Source organism: Vidua chalybeata, chromosome 2 (assembly GCF_026979565.1).
Source record: "Vidua chalybeata isolate OUT-0048 chromosome 2, bVidCha1 merged haplotype, whole genome shotgun sequence".
NCBI classification, from domain to species: Eukaryota; Metazoa; Chordata; class Aves; order Passeriformes; family Viduidae; genus Vidua; species Vidua chalybeata.
In genome coordinates, this window is record NC_071531.1 from 27,124,964 (window position 1) to 27,147,678 (window position 22,715).

Consider the following 22,715-nt stretch of genomic DNA (forward strand, 5'->3'; position numbering starts at 1 on the left):
CCTCTGCTTTTCTGAGAGCAATATATACATGTCCTTGTAACCAGAGAAGTATGGGAAATTCTGGAAACATCCAACTGTGTATAAACACTTAAAGTTCAGACACTCTAATACAAAACAAGTACCTCTCTGAAACAAACATCTCCAGATGTTTTAACATATTTTTATATAGAGATAGATATATATATAAGATGTGACTCAGGCAAGGAAAGCCAAAAGAATGTTCTCATTTCCTGAGACTGGCTAACAAAAAGGAAAAAAATGTGAATGAAGGAACAAAGATTCAAAAGTCAGCTTTTTCTTAACAACAGCAGCTTTAAAATGCTCCATTTCAAATCCTTTTTCATATAATCAGAATATTGCCTCTCTCTTGCAACTGCATAGACTCACAAAAGGAAGCACATAAAGGAGAAAAAAAGTTTTCTGGGTTGTTTAAAGTACTACAGAAATGTCTCATTACAGAAGTGCCTGTCCTTATTTCAGTTCCAGTGAAGCTGATCGACACCTCCCACCCAACAAGCCCCTCTCTCACAGCCTGCTTTGTCTCCAGGGCACAGTGGTTGAGAAAAAGCCAGCAGCCACGTGTGCTGTGGCTGTCCCACAGCTCTGTCTCTGCATGGCAGAGCTCAGCCTGCAAGTGCTCATAGCATATCTTGTTCCATTTTTTTTTTTTTTTCTGACAGTATAAGTGGGTACAAACAGCATCCAGTTCCTCTGGGACCTGAAAGCAATGGGTGAAGAAAGCTCATGGGCATCTCCAGATCATGAAGTCTTGTCATACCAACAAATGTCAGGTAGATTTAAACAGGCATCAAGATGCGTCACTATTCTCTGTGCCTTTTCTAACCATAAACCACGTGTTGGGCGGGGGGCAGGACACGAGACTTCCTTTCTCTGAATCCTTTGAAGGTGAACTTCTGCAAACCAATTCAGTGAGAACTGTGACAAACCACTGCCAGGGTGGTTTCCCTTCAGGCAGAGCAGTAAGAGGGGACAGCAAGCTGCAGAGAGAACACACTCAAGTGCACTTGCCACAACAGAAAGCAAAATTGCCCAGACAATCCTTCCACAACAACCTGTAGGCAGATAGGTGATCCTTCTTCCAGAGCATCAGAGCATGGACTCCCCACCCTGACGTCGCACCCAGGGCAGCCACAAGCAGTCCCCAGACCCAACCCAGACCATCACCAAACACTGCTCCCTCCTTCTTTAAATCCCCAACACCTTGTCACACAACTCCACTTTTCACACCGCTCTCTGCTGAAATGGCTATTGCCACCTTTCCCAAGCTCTTTCCCATGAACATCATTGCCACCCACAAGATCAAGGAATCGATCCAGATTGAGACAAACTCAGTTTAAAATCTATGTATCTACCAATCTCCCTCACCATAGGTTTTCAGCTGGTTCAAGTCCCTGGTGCTGGCACAAGAAATATTGGGGGACAGGAATGTGCATGTCACCCCAGGCGGCTGTAACACAACCATATGCTTAATTAAAACATCTGTGTAATCATCACTGCCCATGGGAAGAGCAGCTGCCCTGGCATGGCCCATAGATGATCTGTCCTGAATCATAACACTGGCCAGAGCTGGGTCTGGGAGACAGCCATTGCCAAGTGAATTTCAGCCCACTCACAGCAGAACCTAGCAAAAATAAGTTACTTCATACAGCACAAATGCCCATCTCTCTGCCATGAAACACAAGTCTGTGCTACTACCAGCACAGTTCAGAAGAGAACATACACAAAGCTCAGCAATATGTGCCTATTTGCAAGCGTTTCCTCCCGAAAACCAGAGGGTTTTGCAAGCAGAGGCCACTGTGCCAATTCATCCCTGAATCCACAGGGGCTGCCTTACCCTAGCAGTGCCAGTGGCATCCCTTTCTACCCTACTCGCCAAGTGTATTTTTCATTCCCAAATCAGAGGTGGAGTGTGCCAAGAGACACCAAAAGAGATCTCAGGGATGCTGTTGTTCTGCAAGACAGGAGGCTGACAGCCAGTTCCTTGCCCTGGCCAGGCAGTACCCAGCCCCGGTGGGGATGGCCAGGCCCCCACAAAAGAGTCCTTGCAAAGTATCAAGGTCCCTTTTTTCCCCTCTCAGGGTGGATTTGAAATTCTCTGTGTGGTTCCCTCTCCCCACATCAATCCCACAGCTGCAGAATGTCAGTGTGAGGTCTGGACTGAAGCCAGTTTGCCATGTTGTTGCCTCCCAAATATTTGCAGGCATTACTGTATTGCTTTGCTGTGGTCTTTCCCAGTGCCCCCAACTACAATAAAACAACATATTAATAGAGAAAACCCTTTTAATTTTGAGCACAGCAGCAACCCTGCGCTGCTCTGGCCACCCAGGAAATGTTCATAAAGTCATTACAATGCCTTAGCTCCCCAGAAGATCCACATCAATTCCCCACCCATGATACAAGAAATAAACCCACACCCCCCCTGGTTTTAACTCTACTCTTCACACCAGTTTAGGTTTTACTCAGACAACATATCCACCAGTGTGTTCTCAGTTCTTCAAACTATTTGATGCAACCAGTGTTTGAAACAACCCTAAATCCACATGATTAAGGACCCACCTTCTCACTGAATTCTACAGAAGTGGCTGGTGAGGTTTTTTAATAAATCAAAAAGTGATGAAAAGAAGGATCATCCAAGCTGGAATTCGAGAACTTCTTATTTATCATATAAAGAAAAGCAATCAATATGAAAAATACAGAGCATAAAACCTCTTCCTGGGTGCCAACCATGTTGTAATGCTATTTTTCATGCACTATAGGGTGCTCCAGACTATGCCATTTTGGCAGAGGAACATGGTTTCAGGCTGTAGGGGAGGTCCACTTTGTCCATAGTTTGTCATTGTCCACACCATCAGCTTCTGGCATCCTGCATATTGCTGACAGCCACCCGATGCTGAGACAAATTCAGCAAACTGTTTGACATAAAGAGTTCCTATGGTACACAAAACCATAGTAATTACAAGGAAATTACAGTATCCAGACTTGTTTTTCCCCCTGCTTCTATCTGTTTAAAACACAGAAGTCAGCATTTTCATAAAGACTTACACACCACAGGAAGGGAAATGCTAAAATAATTGCAAAGAAGCATCCTAATTGGAAGAAAAATATTAACCCCAGGGCACAGTCCCCTGCTACATTTTCCCTAATTGTCAGACTGAATTAGGATCTTTCACCCTTTGTGCCCCAACAGCAGCATTTCTGCACAGGCTGTTAAGGGTGACGTGCTCTGTAGCACATCCCAACACGACAAGAACAGCAGACCACGTACACGGCTGCTTGGTTCACACCAGGCATAGCTTAGACAAGGGAAGGCTTTGGCTATGAAAACGTGACTGTCAGTTTCACTTTCCTTGTCATCAGCACTCACCATCGTGGAAAGGCCTGACACAAGTAATTTCCCCACTGACTATCAAGCTGCTTTTAGCACAGCTAATAATTAAAGCCTCCCTATATTGAAAAGTAATAAGAGATTGCATTATGCGACGGAGTGAAAAACTTTTGAACTGGGCTTTGGAAGAGAACAAAGCACAGACAAATCAGGATGTGTAACCTAACACACAGCATGAAGCCACAATTGCAGGAGCTGAAAGGATTGCCTTAAGTGCTCCAATAATAAATATTTCACTGCAACTTGAGAAAGAATTTGTTAACTGTGCAAACCACCCTCTGTATATTGCAGACCATTAATGGTTCCCCTGCAGTAACTGTATGGAGCAAGTTGTAAGAAAAAGACTTGTGCACTACAACTGAGACCAAACTGCAGCACCACATTTAGCTTCTTATTTAGAAACCCCTATCAGAGCCAGTAACACCATGAAGTGTGCCCCTGTTTTTCAGCTTCACAGTCTACAGTGAAATAAGAACTGTAAATCCAATGAGTCTGTACTTGTTTTTCAAGCGTAGTTATACTTGGAGTCAGGAGGACCTGGCTTTTTCCAGTATTTTGCTGCATGCTGGCCTGCATTTCTTGCTACAAAGAAAAACTCTGTTTGTTCTAGGAAACTACAAAAGCTTAAGATAATAATGGTTCTGAACAGAGAACCTAATGTTTTTCTCTGAACCACATATGAAACTTATTCCAATGACAACACATCAAGATGAGTTCAGCACAACCAGCTGAAAAAGCTGCCCACAAAACTCAGAGGACATTTATAAAGCAAGCAGGCATTGCCACAACGAGCTATCAGCCCCAGGCAGCACACCAAGCAATCCTGAACTGCCCACCACTACCCAGCATCGACCCACTGTGCATCCCTCCTTACCTAAATCCCTCTCTTCCAGGATAGAGTCTGGTCTCCCAGCGTGATTCTGAGTGAGAAAGCTGTGCCTCAGTAACGACTGTTCAAGTGACAATACCAGCCTGCAAGTTCCTCTAGTTGCAAAACAAAAGCCACAGGAGTGACTCAAGTTCAAAAAGCTCCATAAAACAAAGAGGGGAAAAAAAAAAAGTTACAAAGAGAAGTATTTCCTTGTGCATACCTGCTGACCAGATGTCTTTGAGATCATTTTACATTTTGTTAAAAAGGAGGTTTGAATGAAATAGTCACATTTTTAGTGGGTTTTTTAAACCCAAAGAACCAAAACAAGAAAACACATCAATTTTTAATTTTCCCTCCTTATATTTTACAAAATCAAAATGCATCCTCCAAGAGCCCTATGCCTTTGTTTCAACTTCAGTGGACTGGAATCGTCTATAGAAAACCCCCTCAGCCAGATGACTTGGAGCTCATCCGAAGGAGCTGGCACCACACCCTCTCACCACTGTGTCCCCTGCTACATGAGCAGCCCTGCTGTCCTGGCTGGCACCTCCCTCTGCTCCCTCAAGCCATGCTTCTGTGACAGTGAACCACACAGCACCTTCACCTCCCTAACCACAGCACAGGCCCTTGTCCTCCATACAACCATTCACCCCAAAAGAATGGTGAAAGGAACAGAGGAAGCCAGCCTTTTTAGGCAAGGGGCCCCACATCCAGTCTTAACTGGGCAAACATTTCTTATTCAGGGCACACCAGCAGCAGCAGGACTCCAGGCTGACTCTCAGCCACGGGAGGATTTGCTTGGCCAGGAGGCAGCATTGCTCCTGCTGCTGTGAAAGGATGCTTGAGCCGCCAGCCGCACCCTGGATGGCTCTGCTGCCACCAGTGTGTCCCGGGATGTGCTGGCCAGCCGCATGCTGCAGCAGGTAACCTCCCTGCTACTTCATCTCTGCAAGTTTCTGCAAGCGGGGGCTCTAGTCTGACTTCGTCCCAAAACCTCTCACTGTGCCAGGGGTGTAGCTTAGTTCATATCCTTGGAAGCATGTACCAGCAGGGCAGCTGGCCCACTCCCTGACAGCTTCAGCAGAACAAATGCCAAATATGTAATTGCTCTGTTTACCTGGCCAAAGAGGCGGCTCAGCCGGAGCACCTGTGTGGGGCTGAAAGACACAGAGCTACGCGCAGTCGCGACCGACTGACGCTGGCGGCACAAATACTGACAACTCGGCCACTTTCAGGAATGCAGAAAGAATCCTGGCCTGGAAGCATCTACCACCCACTATGAAAGCAAGTGGCTGTTGGAACATCCAAAGAAGAAACAGTTACCCACAACACATAAGGACACCTGAATCACATTATCATGTTTTTCTAAGCATGTGGCTGCACTGCAGCTGGTCAAGGCTGGTGAGATCCTGCCCAGGACATCAGGGTACTGACACCGGGAGAAGACTGGCTCACCTTGCTCAGGATGGCACCTCTGTAGCCCAAACTCAGCCTGACTTTGCAACTGCCACAGCTTTTCTCCAAAGGTATGGCAGAGAGCTGGAGGAGCCTGCAGGAGAAGTCGAGCGCAGGAAAGATAAGGCAGTCTTCAGACAGGCTAAAGTTTGTGTGCCAGCAGCCGTCCTGTACCTGCAAGTCCACAGCAGCTACAAAATCACTCTTTTTCCTTCCCTCAGCTCCGTGTTTTTACATATTAGCACAACACTTTGCCAAGTGCTTTAATTAGGGCCATTTCTTCCCAAGAAAAAACTGCACAGGGTGAGGCTTTGAAACACTGAGCAATGAGCAGAGCAGCCTTTGCTTTCCGTAGTCCACCCCATTAACCAGTCCCCAAGACAGGACTACTCGCTAATTGTGGAATATGCATAAACATCACGAATCTCACCACATCCACACCCGAGGTTATTTAGTATGATGCTTTTAACAGAGCCACCGCCCGCCCAGGACAGGGCACCCTTTAGCGCACTGGGCATCAGACCGCGCTCACGCCGCTCCCGGGACGTGCGAGCCCCAGTTCTGGGTGTTTTCCCGATCGCCGTAACAAGGGCACAGGGCCCACCCCAGCGCTCCGAGCGAGCGCCTAACGCCGAGCAGGGGATTGCGGAGAGAAGGGATTCCTGCAGTGCCCCTCGCAGCGGCTCCCGGGGCTGCCGGGACAGGGAAAAGTTTCTCCGTGAAACGGACACTTCACAGGGACACCCTGCACGGCTGCGGGCCCCCCGTCCTCTCGGCGGGACCGCAGCCCGACCCCGCCGGCGCCCGCGGGAGCAGCGGGAAAGCGCCTTTCTCGGGCAGCAGCCGGTGACAGCGGCCCGGCCGAGACAAAGCGCCGCCCTCGGCGGCCGCCCGCCGCGGGAGGCGGGACGGGACGATGCGGCCGGCCCCCGCGCCTCTCCTACCTGTTACAGTTGATCCCCGCCGCCGCCGCCACCCCCAGCATCGCGGCGGCCGCCGCTCCCGCCGCTCCCGCCAAGCGCTCCCCACCGGCGGCGGGCGGGGCCTCGCCGGGCCGCGGTAATGGCGCTGGGCGGCACCGCCCGCCGCCGGGGGGCGCCCTCCGCTGCGCCCCGCCCCGGCCCCGCTGCGCCCCCGCGCGGGGAAAGAGGGGAGGCACCGGTGGGAGATGGGATCCCACCGCCCAGCCCGGGAAAGAGGGGAGGCACCGCCGGGAGATGGGATCCCACCGCCCAGCCCGAGAAGCGGACGGAGCCCACTGCAAAGAGCTGGGGTCCCCCCTCCCCATGTGCTTCCCGCTGGGCCCGCGGGAGAGGTCGCTTGCCTCCTCCGTCAGCCCCGCGGGAGATGCGGCGGCCGGAACGCCCCGCGGAGTTACGCGAAGTAGGTACCTGGGAGCGGCTGTTGCTGGTTTTGTTGTTTTCGGCTTTTTTTTTTTTTTTTTTTTTTTTTTTTTTTTCCAGAACCGAAAATTGATGTCAAAACAATTCCAAGTATTTTCACTGTTTCCTACACGTGGTCGGGTAGTGCAGGATAATTTGTAGCAAGGAAGCTGTCGCCACACCTTGAGGCGCCAAATATACTTAGGTGACTTGTGCTGGAGCCAGAGTCCGGTTTAGATCAACATTATTTAAGCATGTAAGAGCATTAATAAGCAATGGCATGGGGGAAGGCTAGCACCTCGCTCAGGCTCAGAAGTTTATAAAGTAAATGTAAGAAAGTTACCTCCAACACTGCCAAACCTGGGGCCAAACCTTCCACTTCACTTGGAGAAAAGCGACCTCATTCCAAATCAGGGAAGTTTGAAAGGCAGACTATGGAGAAATGAAAGGAGCATAACAGAAAAGGTGGTGTTATTGAGCTGTCTGTATTGCCACCCATTGCTGTCCCAGAACAAGGAAGTGGCGAGTTGGAATGAAAAATGCAAATATTTGCCTGCCAGGATTAAGGAAATATCTATATGGCTCCAAGAAGACAGATCAAAGGAATATGTTAAGCCAGTGAAGATCAGCATAGTGGAGCACAGATGAGTGAGCACAGATCAGAAAGAATAATTCAAATATGAAGCACATCTACTTTGGTATCCATCAGAAACAGGAAAAGAATGTGAATGTTGGGGACTATGATGCACAAATGTATTTGATGGCTGTGCCAGAAGCATGGTTCTAGAGAGGACTACAGCTGTAGAAACACAGACTGTCTGTAGTACCTTTTTTTTTGTTTGTTTATTTGTTATTTTTCTCCTTGGCAGGGTTCAGTTTTGCTTGCCAGGATGAGGAATCAAACACAGCAAGACTTTAGCATCACAGAGGATACATTTCTGCATAAAGAGGAAAATAGAATATATGCCTGAAAAGGGAAGGGATGATATGCCAGAAGAGGGGGCTGTGATCCTTCCCCTTTACTCAGCATTGGTCAAGCCACACCTGGAGGGCTGAGCCCAGTTCTGGGCTTCCCAGTACAAGAAAGACATGGACATACTGGAAAGAGCCCATCAAATGGCCACTAAGATTATTTAGAAACTAGACCACCTCTCCTGTGAGGAGAGACAGAGAGCTAGGACTGCTCAGCCCGAAGAAGAGACGGCTCAGAGACATCTTACCAATTAATAAAAATATCTGAAAAGAGAGGGTAAAAGCAGGACAAAGTCAGTATCTTTTCAGTGGAATCCAGTGACAGGAACAGAGGCAAAGGAAACAAACTGAAATACAGAAGGTTCCCTCTGAACATCAGGAAAATTTTTGCTGTGAGAGTGACTGAACACTGGCAGAGGTTGTCTGTGGAGGCTGTGGAGTCTCCACCCTTAAAGGTACTCCATAAGCATCTGGATGTGATCCTAGGAATCTTGCTGTAGATAGCCATGCTTGAACAGAGGTTGGACAAGTGACTTCCAGATATACATGCCAACATCAAAAATGGTGTGATTATGTTGAAAAACCAATCACACCACCCCCTTCAATTAAAACAAACAAAAAAACCCCACAAAACAACCAAGCCCAACCCCAAAACACTCACCCATTTTAATGAGTCTATCAGCAAAGCTTCCTTATATCATCTAAATAAGTAAGTACTCATTCTGTGCCAGCTGAAGGTAATACAACCCTTCTAGTTTTTTTTCTAATCTGCTTTGGGCAGTCTGCCATTACTTGTAGGCAGCTTCATGAATGTCTTTAATTAACCTCAGCTTGTCTGCAAGGATTTCAGGGTCTCTCTCATTGCCGATCCTCCTGGGGAGCTGTATGTATGTCCCTGGCTGCTAAAGAGCAGCACCACTGACCAGCACAGCCTGAAAGGGCAGGGAGGTGGCTGGGCAGGTGTGCAACCACCAGGGCCGCAGACTTCAAAATAGTAAATTCTGGAAATAATTAACAGGCAGTGCCAGCCAACAAGCGCAGCCGTTGTGGCGCTTCCTTTGGAGGGCACTTTAATGGATTTAACAGCAAGTGAATTGCATAACGTACAGCAAGAATTGCATAACGTACAGTTTTCCAGGGCTTTTAAAGATGAAATCCCTAAAGCCTAGTCTGCTAGCAATATAATCTCAAAGTAGCAAAGGCATTCTCATAGAGAGTGGGAGAGCCTTCCCCAAGCACGTACAAATGCCAAACACTAAGTACTAGCAGCTTTTGGAAACTCTAAGTACCAAGAAAAACCAGGAATTCAGTTTCAGAGTTTCCCTCCTCAGGCTGTCTGCACTTTGCAGCAAGTTTGCGCCTTGGGGGCTGATTTAAATTTTTGTTTTGTCTTGCTTTACAACAGAAATAACAATTCTTAATTGTTATTAATTATCCATTACATAGCATTAGGCCATGCTGGCATTCTAATTAACTTGTAAAATTCAGTCTAGAATACTTAAGCAAGTAATTTAATAGGATTCACAAAGCACACACCACAGACTCCTAAGGAGATCATTCCTTCCATTCCAGTGTAATGCAGGCTATGGTGATTTTCTTCCTATGCAGTTTAAAGAAAATATGGTAGTCTGCCTACTTATTTCAGTTTACAAACCCATCACAAAGTTTAACATTGTGTTGCTAATGTACTTGGCATCAGGTACAAAAGTGCCATTATCCCCAGCATGTCAGGAAATAGAGACGCTGAAATTAAATTCACAAAGGAAGCATGTGGCAAAGCAGGGAATTTGGACTCCATGTCTCCAGACCAGCACATTAATCACAAAATTAATGCTTTTTTTTTTTTTTTTTTACTCTCATCTCTCCCTTTAAGACCAGCATAAAATGCAGTTTTAAGTAGGCATATGCTTTTGATGTTCTGTTTCCAGACTACTTTACATTTTCCATCACTGTTGAAATACCAAACTTATTGTACTGCAGCTGGCAGTGACACTTTAGTGACATGGACTCAGCAGTGCCAGGTTAACAGTTGGACTCTTTGATCTTCAAGGTCTTCTTCAACCTAAATTATTCTGTCACTCTTAAGTGACAGCACAGAGCCTATTCAGAGCTAAATGCATGGACAGCTTTGCTGACATTGAACAAGGCCATTATTGTAGGCCTGGGGAAGAAGTGAGAAAGGAAGGCTTATTGAGGACAGATGAGAAGGCAGCTGCTTGGTCAAAGAATTTGGCTGCCTGTCTCTAATCACAGATATCAGCATCGTTACATCAAGTTCTTTTTCTGGAAATGAAAAAGTTTTTTATGATTTTGCCAGAGTGGTATGAAGAGACATGAGTATGGAACTTCTAACTGTGGTATTTGCTTGAGCTGTTGCTTTCTTCCAGAACTTCATGCAACTGCAGATGGTAGATTCATAGAATGGTTTGGGTTGTAAGGGATCTTAAAGATCATGCAGTTCCAACCCCCCTGCCACAGGCAGGGATGTCTTGCACTAGACCAGGTCACTCAGAGCCCCACCCAACCTGGCTTTGGATACTTCAAGGGATGGGACATCCACAGCTTCTCTGAGCAACTGTTCCAGGGCCTCACCACCCTCACAGTAAAGAATTTCTTTCTAATATCCAATCTAAGCCTATTCTGACTCTGAGAGCCTGTTAGCAGAGCAGCCCCATAGTTGTTTACTTAACATAATCAATGGATTTAAATTGTAAACTGTGTGAGTATTCATGTCACACCTCCAAAGCTATGAAGCTAAAGCAACAGTGAAGGAAGCTTTGACCATGTAAGTAGGAATAATTTTTGAACATAGGGTGTCCAGCTAAATATTCTTAGCAAAGCTGTTAATGAATTAACAGCTTAATTAACAGTTAATGTATTATTTAGGTTTCACATTTTTGCTCAGCATTATTAACTCCACTAATCAATTGAATAAATAAGTTTTGACCACTATTTGGTATCTCTAAAAAACATTTCTATTATTAAAAACAATATGTAGTTTGCTCAGAATACTGGAAGACATTTCAGTGATCATTCTGACATCCATATAAAACAAGTCAGATTTCTGCTTCATGCATTTTAGACACACTTAGTATATTCGGCATAATTTTTTCTTGGAAGAGGGAAGTAGACTGCAAAACCAAGGATATAACTTTAATTGATCAATCTCAAACCTCTGCAAAATTGATCAATAAAATTCCATATTTAGCAGCATAAATTTCTGCTTTATGACAAGATCAGTACTTGTGCAGACTCAGTAAAAGCTAAAGAAAAAACTTATGGCAGCACCACAAAACAGGTACTTTAAGAAATCATGACTCTTGGAGATCATGGTATTACTCTCACATTTTTTATAGTAAAAGTGTGTAATTTTTCTATTTCAAGCTTTTTGTCACTGCAATTCCCATCTTTCCCAGAATGTTACAAAACCTATCCTTAGCTTTTCTGCATTTTCTGAAAATCCTCTTCCTGCAAGATATCCAATATCCCCCACCACTGCAATCAACTGGTTTAACCAGTTTCCAAGAGAAAGGCTGGTGGGTAGTCAGGGCAGGGAGAGAGAGATGCCACTTCAACAACAGGACCTGTTTAGGGTTTTTATCACCACCATCTGCTTTTCTCCCCTGGAGAGGCTGTAGCCCTCTCCCCCTGGAGCAGAAGGACCACCCCTTGCAAAGGTGGGCAGCTTCACCTGGACTGCTACAGCTACAGGTTTAAGCCAAAGCTGTAACTAGATGTGAGAGGAATATTAACTAGTCTGTATAAATACAGGGATGCTTAAGCCAAAATGATGTGATTGGCCTTCTCCCTTGGCAAGAGTAATGCTGAGCATCAGCAACTTAACTCCACAAAGGGGAGTAATAACAGTAAAACAGTATTTGGGTAGAAGCCTTTTTCTGAAGCTCTATAATGGTTTCTATGCTTTTTATTTTTGATATGCTCTGCAGGCTGCAAAGGGCAAGAGAGCCAAGAGCGAATATGTACCTCCCCTCCGGAAACAGTCTGAGTGTTCTCAGAACAAGCTTCGATTTTCAGGCAATGAAACAATAAACCCCACTTAAATCCTATGCTTGTACACAGCTGCTATCCAGTGTCTATCAATTTAAAACACTTTCAAAGGCTGCTGTGGGAGGACTGGGACTGTGCCCATGCCCAAAAGAGCACACTGTTTTTGACACTGATTACATTTACCTTGGATTCTTAAGAAGCCTTTAGGCTGACAGAAAAAAAAAAAAAAAAAAAATTTGCCAATACCAAGGCATGCTGATCTGTTGGAGCAGTAACTGATGTTCATTTCCATACTTGTTTTACTATTCTCAGTCTTCACTATTCAATCCAGCCTGAATCCTCAGAATGAGCCTAAGAAACACAGGACAGGAAGGAAAGGAAGGAAGCTCCTGAATTTAAGATGCATCTTCTCATCCTTTCACAATGTGACAGATTTTAATCAAATTCATTTAAAAAGTAGTCAGATTATTATTCCCCTTCCCCATAGCATATATAAACTTATGTGAAAGCTGTTAGAAGTTGACTGGAAGTATCAGGCTCTCTTTTTTGACCCTTGTATCCATGTTCACAGCTTCTGTTCACAGCTTATGATCCCCTCTCTGACCACGTATTTGTGTAATAAGCATGGTCTAAGAAAAATGGTTGGCAAGAAAATAAACACGCCAAACTCTTGCTAAATCAAACCAAGCACCTCTTCATCCACTGAGCATGCAGTCTTTGCAATAGGACAATTATGCAGATAAAGAAAAATTATCACAGCGTATTAGGGAAGAGGTAATTATGGCCATCTCAAAGTTGTGTGCAATTAGAAAAGTGTGCTGATTTATAAGGTAGTTAGTACTCAAACACACTAAATGCAATCCTGCTAATAAGGCCATTAACAGCTTCTGCAACCCTCCTCTCCTTCATGTCTAATATTGTCAGATTGCTGGTGACAATCTAGTAACACATTTGAAGTCACTTAAATGAGCTTTTCAAAATTTTTTTTCTAAAAATACTCTATAACAAACCAATTTCTTTTCTGTTCATGCAGAAGAATCCATTGCTGTAGTTGCCTTCCAAAACAGAGGCTGTGGATACTACACCAGATCCATAAAAATCTCTTCAATACAATGGCAGAAAGTCCTTGTTTTCTACCTTCCACCTGAGTAGCATTTTCTCAGGTAAGAACAGGCATTCAGGGAAAAGAAAAGGCACTCTGTTGAGTAAAGGTGAATTTTATTGAAGTGATGGCCACATGAAAAGGCCATCAAAGACATATTTCCAAACAAAATACTTATCTATCCAGACTAGCAATTCTGAAATTACTACAACAAATATATTTTTATCTCTTCATACATTCGGTTTCTCAGCTTGTGAGTAATGACTGCTATTTGCAAGGCTTCTAAGGGAGATATTTTCACAGTACCAACAATAGTAGAACTAGCAGGTAATTTAGGAAGTATTGATGCACTGGGTGAAGCTAAGGCATAAGCCAAATGAAGCATGTATGTTTAATCTGGCTTCAAAGTCACTTAGTACAAAGTAAGGAGAATTTTTAGGCATTCCTCCACAATTTCATGATATATCATCTCTTATCACAGCAAATAGATGAAGGGAGATAGACGAAGGAGGATTTAAATTTAGAAAATAATAGAACCCTGTATTCCCACAGTTATACTTTGGGGAATGAGGGTCATGAAAGAAAAAAGCAACCTTACTCTCCTTCAACTGGCCACATCTATACAACAGCTTGACAAGCTCTGATCTTCCTGTCTTTCAGCTGGAGCACTTTTTGCTTGCACAGATGAGTCTCCCTTCTAGGTAAAGGGAAAATGAAAGACATATAACCCATTTCTAAGTCAGCATTCGACAGCTGAAAATTCAGCCACAGTGCAGGTTTGGGAACACTGAATCACTCCCATTTTTGGTTTTTACTTAATGTATAATTTGTATAGTGACAGCAGAATTATTATTATTATGCCCTCCTTATGCTTGGACTGAAGGCAGGCTGTTAAAAGATAAAAATCAGTCCTGAGCTTATAAACATTTTGGGCAAGGGTGATATTTTCTGTGAAAAATTCTAGTAAGTATGGCACTGTAAAGAAAACAAAAAGAACCAGAAAGCAAAGTCAGCACAGTGCTCTTCCAAAAAAGAGCACCACAGTATATCAAGAAGCAGCAGTACTAGTTAAAACTTTAAACTGCTTTTTGAAAGCAAATCACAGCTACAATGCTGTACATTAAAATGCAAATATATGACATATAAAAAGTTCTCTATGCAAAATAATCCTCTTTCCAGTTTATGTTCTTCTATGCCATTTACTCAAGTGTCTGTTAAACTTTTCTTTTCTTACAGTCAGTTTATTGCCACATAGGTAAGTTCTGGCAATCTTAGCAACAGAAAACAGTTAGTAACAGTTATTAAAATATTTTTACATTAATTAAGATCTCTATCTTTCATTGTAAAAAAATATATTAATGCAAGTTGTTCACTCCATTCTTAAGTACAGTACTCAAGTTTTACTAAAAACAGTGAGCATGCAACTCAGACTTGAAAGAAGTCAATAAACAACTGGTATTTCATACAGCCAGTGTCATATGTTACTTGCACACCTTTATTCACAGCTTACAGTGTTCAATAATTTACAGTTCTGAAATATGTGCATTTTAAGAGGAACTTGTCACAGCTCTTAAGCAATAGCGGAGACTAAATCAGGTCAGCTGCAAAGGGAGTGTGAACTGAGACAAAACCATACCCTTCTACTCATGTGCATCCATTGTTAAAATCACAGCAGGAGGATGACTAGCACTTACTTTTATATATGTTTCAAATCTCTCCTGTTGCTGTTTTGGCATTCTTCTGAGTGACATTAACCAAATCCAGCTGAATAGAGTTGGAATCCAGCATCCGAGAACTGGTCCGAATTGTTCCAAAGGCAAATGCAAGAAAGCCTAAACACAGCCTCCTGTTTGCTATCTACAGACATCTAAAAAGACTCATCCCTCAAACTACTGTTGATCAGTTCTATGTTCTGAAAGTCCCCAGAGGATGTTTTCCCCAGAAGCACAAACCATAAAAGTTCCAGTTAAAATATATATAGGAGGGGAAGAAAATAGAAGTTCCTAAGACAGTGGAAAGGAATTAGAATTCCTAAATAAAGCCTGTTGGCTTTGTTGATTGTTTACTGAAATATATGCAACAAGCAAAAAATTAAACCAAAAGCAACCTTACTGAACAGTTTATTCTTAACATGCTGCCATTCTGCTGTCCATATGTTCAGATTAATCACAGCCTGAAATAAGGCAATATTAAAGGAAGAAGCATCATCTCCTCAGAGCTAAGGTAGATAGGAAAGGAAGAACCCTATTTAGTATTTGTATGGGTACCTGGGAAAGACTCTCTGTAAAACAACACAGAGAATATGAAAGTATGAGTGAAAAAGACAGAAAGACTGGTTTAAACATAAGCTGGATTCAAACACATGTGTATGCTTTTTAAAACCTTACAAATAAATTAAGATGGTGAAAGACATTATGGACTGTATAAGGAAGAAGACAACTGAAGGTAAAAAGAGGTGTTGTGTTGACAATAGAAGAAGAGATGGTAGAAATTTATTTTTCTTGGGAAAAACCTGTAAAATTCTGTTGAGCAACCTGGAACAGAGATATCTCATCTGTGCAAATATCTGTGCAAACAACGTACATACACACAGGCAAGGGAGAGAATAAGTTCTTCAATCATTAGAACATTTAAAAAATGCATCTATTGACAAAAGCTTCATTCTTTTCTCTCAGAAGTTAATGTTAGGAGTCTGACCTGTGGGCTCAGATTCATTCTTTAGTGTCTTCACTATGACTAAGTCAGTATGAGTAGTCTTGCCATCCAATTAGAGACATCATTACAGTAATGGAACATTTCTTCCTGGTCTTTCCCACAAACTTCAACCTCAGATTAAAAAGCCCTGTCTTAAGCTCTTTCTCACAAAGCTTCAGCTCACTTAGGATCTCTGAATCTTGGAGCAGTATACTAAGGCTTCCATAGATGCCACTAATCTCTACTACAGTACCATGCCCAGGTGTGACAAGCACTGTATTTCATACAGATTTTTGCACCCTCTACATTTTGTGAACTGTTGCCTTCATGTTCTGCAAAAGCAAAATAGTTTAAGAAAAACAACAACTTTAAAGCAGAAAATGCCATTTCTATTTCTTAATTATCGTACATTTTGTAGTCATCACAAGAGAGGAAATAATTTAAAATTTCTTAAATGTGCAGAGAGTAATACTAACCATATAGATTAGCTAGCTGACAGTGATATGTGAAAGCAACTGTAAACACTTTTAAATGCTTAAAATCTAAACTCTAGTTATTCCAGTTAATATAAGGTCAAACTTTTAAACTGATATCAAAAGAGCTATCACAGGTTGACAAATTCTGTTTCCAAGCTATCTGCAATGAATTTGTCACTTTTCATAGTTCTTATTATCAGCTTTAACATTTACAAGAAAAATAGTTCACTGCTGCCAGAGCATAACATAGGACCATCTTTCAGAGCTACTGCAGGCTTCTTTCTTAGTAGAGCCTAAAAAGCTGAAAAAAAACACACACAAATAAAACCCTGTAGTTCAATGCTACAACACCAGCAGATCTACAGTAAGATTTCTGAGTATTGCAGTTGTGGAATGTTTTTAAAGACTCAGTGCATCCACTGCTTTATCGAAGACCTGACCAGCTGTGGAGGTATGAAGCCCACCCAGAAGGCCGTGAGGTACTCTCTTCTTCACCTGAAGGAGGAAGAAAAACATATTTTATATTATGTTAGACATTTATTATGTTGGACAGTGCATCATTTGGTTACATATCCTTGCCTCCATTCCTTGCCTTTATCCTTTTTCAAATGCTGTCCTTAAGCTTGCTGAGAAAGGAATTAATTCTTGGGCTGACATAGATATGGATTGTACCACCAAGTCCACTTTACTTTGGGTAGTTAAAAATGTCTGAAAAATGTAGTTTATCACCATTCTCCAGAAAAATCTGTTCAGTCTTCATTAGAGGGCCAGAACAACATCAACATGCTATGAACTTAACTTACATCTTATTTTTCCAAATGCACAGTCTATCATGGAATGCAATACTTAAACACTTCCCTTTCTAATGTGATTTTGTTCACAAGTTTTAAGTTCTGATATGTGCATGTGTTGCTGACTGTTTATATTAATTCTAAGATAAAGTCAGTTTATCAGTTTATCAGTTAAAGTCAGATAAGGTCAGTTGCTAATGAAGTACAAGAAGCTACAGTTACTCTCATTGAGAAGTGACAAACAATATCTTAAAAAGCATTTAAGGGAACAAATGCTGAGAGTATTTGAAGTAGAAACAGAACATTTTTTGTATTTGTACAAAATTATTGTACATAGAAATCTGGTGTTAATTTCTTGTAAATACCTAACTCTGTCTTTCCCTAGTCTCTCTATTTCTTCAACAAAGAGCATATTTTAAGATATCTTTAAATGTATTATATTGAAACTAATATTAGATCTGCAATACTGCCTTGAGAGGACCACTTCAGTTATCTGTTTAGAACATCTGTAAAGAAAATAATTCCATTATATAAACCTCTATTTTGACAAAAAAAAAAATTAACTCTACTCAAAATGTGAACACATTAAATTTTTTCATCTTATCATTGTCTTCCTAAAATGTGAATGTTTCAGAAGAAATTATATTTTATGTCAATTTCACAGTACTTTTTCTGTTTATTGAAAACTGAACAGTAACTTCCTAACAAAGAAAATGGTTTTATGACTAGTTCATTGGCATTATGAGACTAAGTTTTGTTTTTTCTCAAAGGTCTACACAACAGACAGCACAGAACTATCCTTTTCCTTTCTTTTTCTCTTTTTTGTGACGATATTTTGAACACCACCTACCTTGGGCAATTGCAACCAGCTTCCCCTTCTCTTCAGGGCTGAGTTGCAACATGGTGTCTATGACTGGGAGCAGCCGTTCCTTCTCACTTCCTGATTTCAGAAATATGAACTGCAACAGAACATTCTTCAAGTATTCTAGATTAGCCACAGACTTTTCTCTCTCTTGATTTCTTTCCAATCTTCTTATTTCATTCTTAAGAAGCTGCAGATGAGGAAAAAATATGTAATACTGCTTGCCTCACTTAATGAGTAATTGAACAAAGGTCTTTTGAAGAGCTAAAAAATGAATTGCGCAGCTTGCTTCAAAAAGAATAATGCATGTTTAGCAGCATATTCAGGACAAAAATTCAGTGAAAATTAAATATGTGATAATGTTGTAAGAAATAAGTTATTGACTAAAAATACCCTTTTTGGATTAAATTTGTGCAGTATAGAGATACAATATCAGTAATAAAAGATTAGTAACAGTGGAACAGTTAAATAGCTAGAAATCTGATGATATTAATTTAAAAGCATTTTAGAAAAGAAAGCTTAGTACATTTAGAGAAATGTCTTCAGAAAGCTCACTCATACATTAGTTCATGTGTCTGCTTCTAACTTAAGACAGCTAAAACAGAAAGAGAAACCAGACAATGCTTCCCTTGGGATTTACTACTTTTATCTAAGTGAAAATAGTACAGACCCTTTAATAAATATTAAACTTCCCAGCTCCTGAAGTTTTTTTATAGAAGCTTTTACTCCTACACCCCTCTCCCACTTCTCTTCAGCCAACTAGAAACTGTGGTGGGAAAAACCCCAAAAAACTGAAGTATACTCTGGAAGCACTAATTAGACCTGTGGAATAAAAGCCTCCTCCCAAATTAAGTTTTACATCACCAAAATTTTATAGACTGGGATTTTCTGAAAGATATTTGGTCTAAGAAACAGATCATGGAAATTAGAGCTGTCCCCACATCTCTTGTGTGTCTGCTAACCTTTATTTGTTCCATTAGGATTGCATTGGTTGCTTCTGATTCACGAAGTAATTCATTCAAGTGATCAGCGCTCTTAGTTGTTGTGTTTAGTTTCTGAATTAGTTCATCCTTGGTGAGATCTGCTTGCCATTGAGATGGTTCTGGAATTAATTAGAAAAGAAAACTAAGAGAAGGAAAATGCACTTGCATCTACTTCATACTAACTTAACATCAGGACTTGATTAATGTAGTTTCTTATGAACAGAATTCATGCAAAGTCAGAGTGCAGACTTAACAGGCATCAATGCTGCTGCTGCATGCTTATTTTCTGATCTATTTCTGTTTATATATTAGAAGGGGACTGGTAAAATAGTTCTAGAGTACCTCAAGATACCTGGTTTTAACTTATTCCTTGTTTCCTACCCATAAATGGAGATTTTCAACATTTATCCATGAAGTGTTCAGTAGACTTTTAAAACAAGATTATATGCCACCATGTATTTTTCTGGTTTTTGGGGACTCCTAAAACATTCTTTTTCATGCTGAATTTCCCTTTCCTAGAAAAAAAAACTTATGAATAAAGTACTGTTCTAATAAGCCTCATTAAGATAAACAGAAATTTTATCCTTTCACTAACGGGGTTATATCAGCACTTAACTGTCCCTAGTAGAGACTTATCCAGAATACAAAAATTTCTGTAACTATTCACTGACTTGCTCATCCAGTCTTTTCCCTCTGAAAGCTCAGAAATATGACATCTTTAAATCACTAAAACCTGTAGAAATGTCCTACTGTAAGTCCTTAATCAATGATAAAACTCCTACAAATTCAGGACAGTAAACTCAGTGGCACTTGACTAGACTTGTGTCTTGCACCTAAAAGCATGAAAACATAACGCTCTAAAATATTTTGAGGGCATGAACTTCTGCAACCTATGTAGGCAAGCACTTCTGAAAGCCACGTTCTACCTACCAGGCTTTGCTTCTGGTGAGTTCAGCAGTTGCTCCAAGGACTGAACATAGGTGCTGGCTGAGGACACAGACTCTGTGTCTGTTGTTTCCATACCTTCTCCCTCTTCCCTAGCCACAGTGTGCACATCGAGCACAGGAAGGTCAGTGCTCCGCCGCTCTCTCAAGTTCTTTGTTGCCAGATTTGAAACAGCTGGACCTGAAAGATACTTACTGATGTTCATATCACAATTAAATTGGGAGGGCTATTTGCTAGGTGTGACAGTTTCAGATTGTGAGTGGTATATAAAACAGTCTTCAAAATGCCGGGGAAGGTGAAGCCAAAAGAAATAACCAGATATGCATATAACATTTATAATAGCAAAATACAGCCTTTCACCTCCAAATGGCCATTCCAATCAAAGTCTGGTTCTAAACCCAAACTTGATTGGCAATTTTTATTTCAGTAATTGTGAAACCTTCATGTACATCTCCCTGAAGATGTGTTTTAGCTATGGTGAGGGTAACAAATACCTTTAATGCAAAATAATTTACTTTTGTTTCAACCAGTCCTGTGGGAGGTGTAAATTCTTCTGTTTTATTACTGTGTGCATTATCCTTCTACTTCATTAATAACAGAGCAACTTCTTAAGCTGTTACTGCTGCTTGGCAAATGTCCAACTACATCCTGATTAGAAACTTTACAGATTTCAAAATAGCACTTGAGATTGAAGACAGTAAAATCTTAAATTGGAAGAAGGATCAAATAGCAAGTATAATAAATAGCATGTATACAAATAACAAACATTCTTAAAATAGCTTCTAATACACTTTAGCTTTACACTTCATACTTGAGGCAGATGTGCAGCATGCTCCAAAACCTGAGACATGATAAGAACACCAATGTTTACAAAGTAATTTCCTTCCATCTGTCTGATATTGCAGATACCACTATCAGTGGTGCAGATTCTAGAACAGAATAGTTCCAGTCGGAAGTGACCGACAATAGGTATCTAGTCCAACTGCCTGACCACTTTAATGCTGATCAAAAGTTAAAATATTATCAAGGACATTGTCCAAATGCCTCTTTAAATTCTGACAGGTTTGGGGCATCAATCACTTCAATGGGAAGCCTGTGCCAAAGTATGACCATCCTCTCAGTAAGAAAACACTTCCTAATGTCCAGTCTGAACCTTCCCATGGCAGCTCTGAACCAATCCCACGTGTCCTGTAAGTGAATACCAGGGAGAAGAGGTCAGCACTGCCCTCCTCACTTCCCCCACTCAGGAATCTGTAAGACAGCCATGAAGTTGCCCTCAGCCTGCTTTCCTCTAAACTAGACCAACCCAGAGTCCTCAGCTGCACCTCATAGGACAGTCCTTCCTGTCCTTCCACCACTTTTGTTGCCCTCCTCTGGATGTATTCAAGGACTTTAGGATTCTGAAGCAACAGTAAATAATAAAAAAGATGCATTCCTGACTTGGTATCTGTGGACTGATACAGCATGCAGCAGATTTCCCAGAACAAGTTGCTGGTCATTTTACAGAATCAAACACTGTAAGCACATTTTAGCTTCAGTCTGAAGTACACAAATCTCTAAGTAACCCATGAAAACCTGGTATTCTGCCTGGAAGTTACCTCTAGTGCTTGGTTCACTCTTGAGTTGGAAGAGCTGAGCTTCTACTCTGGAGAGTTGCTGCTGAAGTGTCTCTACTGTCTTCCTGTGCTCTTCTTGCAGGTTCCTGACCTGATCTCTGAAATTGTTCCGGAGAGCTTCATTCTGGGCTGTCAGCTGACTCAATGCCTGGGCATGTTCTGTTTTGATGACCATGTTCTCAGACTGTAGTGTGCAGAGTCTGAAAACAGTGCATGCACAAACAGTAAGATACAAGCAGCAAAACACTGTAAGTTTTTCAACTTTTCAAAATTTTTACAGTTTGAGGCAGTTTTCAATTTTCACATGTATGATTATCTTAGAATGACTATGTGTGCAACATTTTTGCATTTAAAGTCCTCTTTTTACAGGGAAAATCTGAGACTGAAAAAGCTACACATTATTTTTTATATGAATGGACTGTGCTATATAAACTCAACTTCTATTTCCAGAACAAAATATTCAGACATCTTGGGAAATAATGAAAGACTTAAGAGACACTGTGGTCTAAACAGACTTAAATTCTAAAACTGCATCATGACGGTTTATAGTATCATACAGGGCATGTCACTTATATTCCACTTCCTATAACATTTATTTACAAAGTACTTACTTGGGACTTCTAAAACTTACCTTTCTAAGAAGCTAAGTTTATTTTTTTTTAAACCTCAACTTTCAGTGAAGAATTGTGTAGTTGTTAGCAAGAAAAATGTCAGTAACTCATCAGTTGTACTTGGTTTGGAGGTACTCCAGAAACACACCAAAATTGTCACAAGCAATTAAATATATTAAATAAATAATAATATATAGTATAGACATGATATATTATAATATAATAATCAATAAAGTCACAAGCATTTATGGAATGCATTTATGAAAAACTAAGCCCAGGGCTCACCCTTATAAGCATACAGACTTAAACAGAGCCTGAGCAGAAAAGACCACTGTTTAAGTATAAAGGGAACCTACTATGGAATGGGTTGTTTCCAGAAAAACGCAGAACTTAATTAGGTTGACTACAGTGAATCATGATGTAGCTATCAGAAACAGATAAAACTGTACAAAGACAGTGACAAGAAGTCAACAGTTCCTAATATCAATCAGTAATTTCTAATTAATACTTCACGTGAATATCTCTGTACCCTAAATGGAGA

General features: G+C 41.4%; 2 protein-coding genes across 3 annotated transcripts in view; both read right to left on the bottom strand.

The window, feature by feature from the left end:
• LIMS1 (LIM zinc finger domain containing 1) overlaps positions 1–6,752 on the bottom strand; it is a 67,931-nt gene extending 61,179 nt beyond the window's left edge. Inside the window, exon 1 of one of the 2 annotated variants that reach the window (XM_053935596.1) lies at positions 6,677–6,752. In XM_053935596.1, the coding sequence (XP_053791571.1) occupies positions 6,677–6,717 (41 nt within the window). In that variant the 5' untranslated portion in view covers positions 6,718–6,752. Of the gene's footprint in view, positions 1–4,497; positions 4,519–6,676 lie in introns of those variants that run through there. The other variant, XM_053935598.1, reaches the window with a different exon arrangement.
• Positions 6,753–13,295: 6,543 nt separating this feature from the next.
• The window catches only part of GCC2 (GRIP and coiled-coil domain containing 2), a 32,718-nt gene continuing 23,298 nt past the window's right edge, over positions 13,296–22,715 (bottom strand). The window contains exons 19-23 of the mRNA XM_053934600.1: positions 21,546–21,763; positions 19,933–20,127; positions 18,982–19,121; positions 18,008–18,209; positions 13,296–16,861 (exon numbers count right to left, since the gene is read on the bottom strand). Of these exons, the coding sequence (XP_053790575.1) occupies positions 16,791–16,861; positions 18,008–18,209; positions 18,982–19,121; positions 19,933–20,127; positions 21,546–21,763 (826 nt within the window). The 3' untranslated portion in view covers positions 13,296–16,790. The remainder of the gene's footprint in view (positions 16,862–18,007; positions 18,210–18,981; positions 19,122–19,932; positions 20,128–21,545; positions 21,764–22,715) is intronic.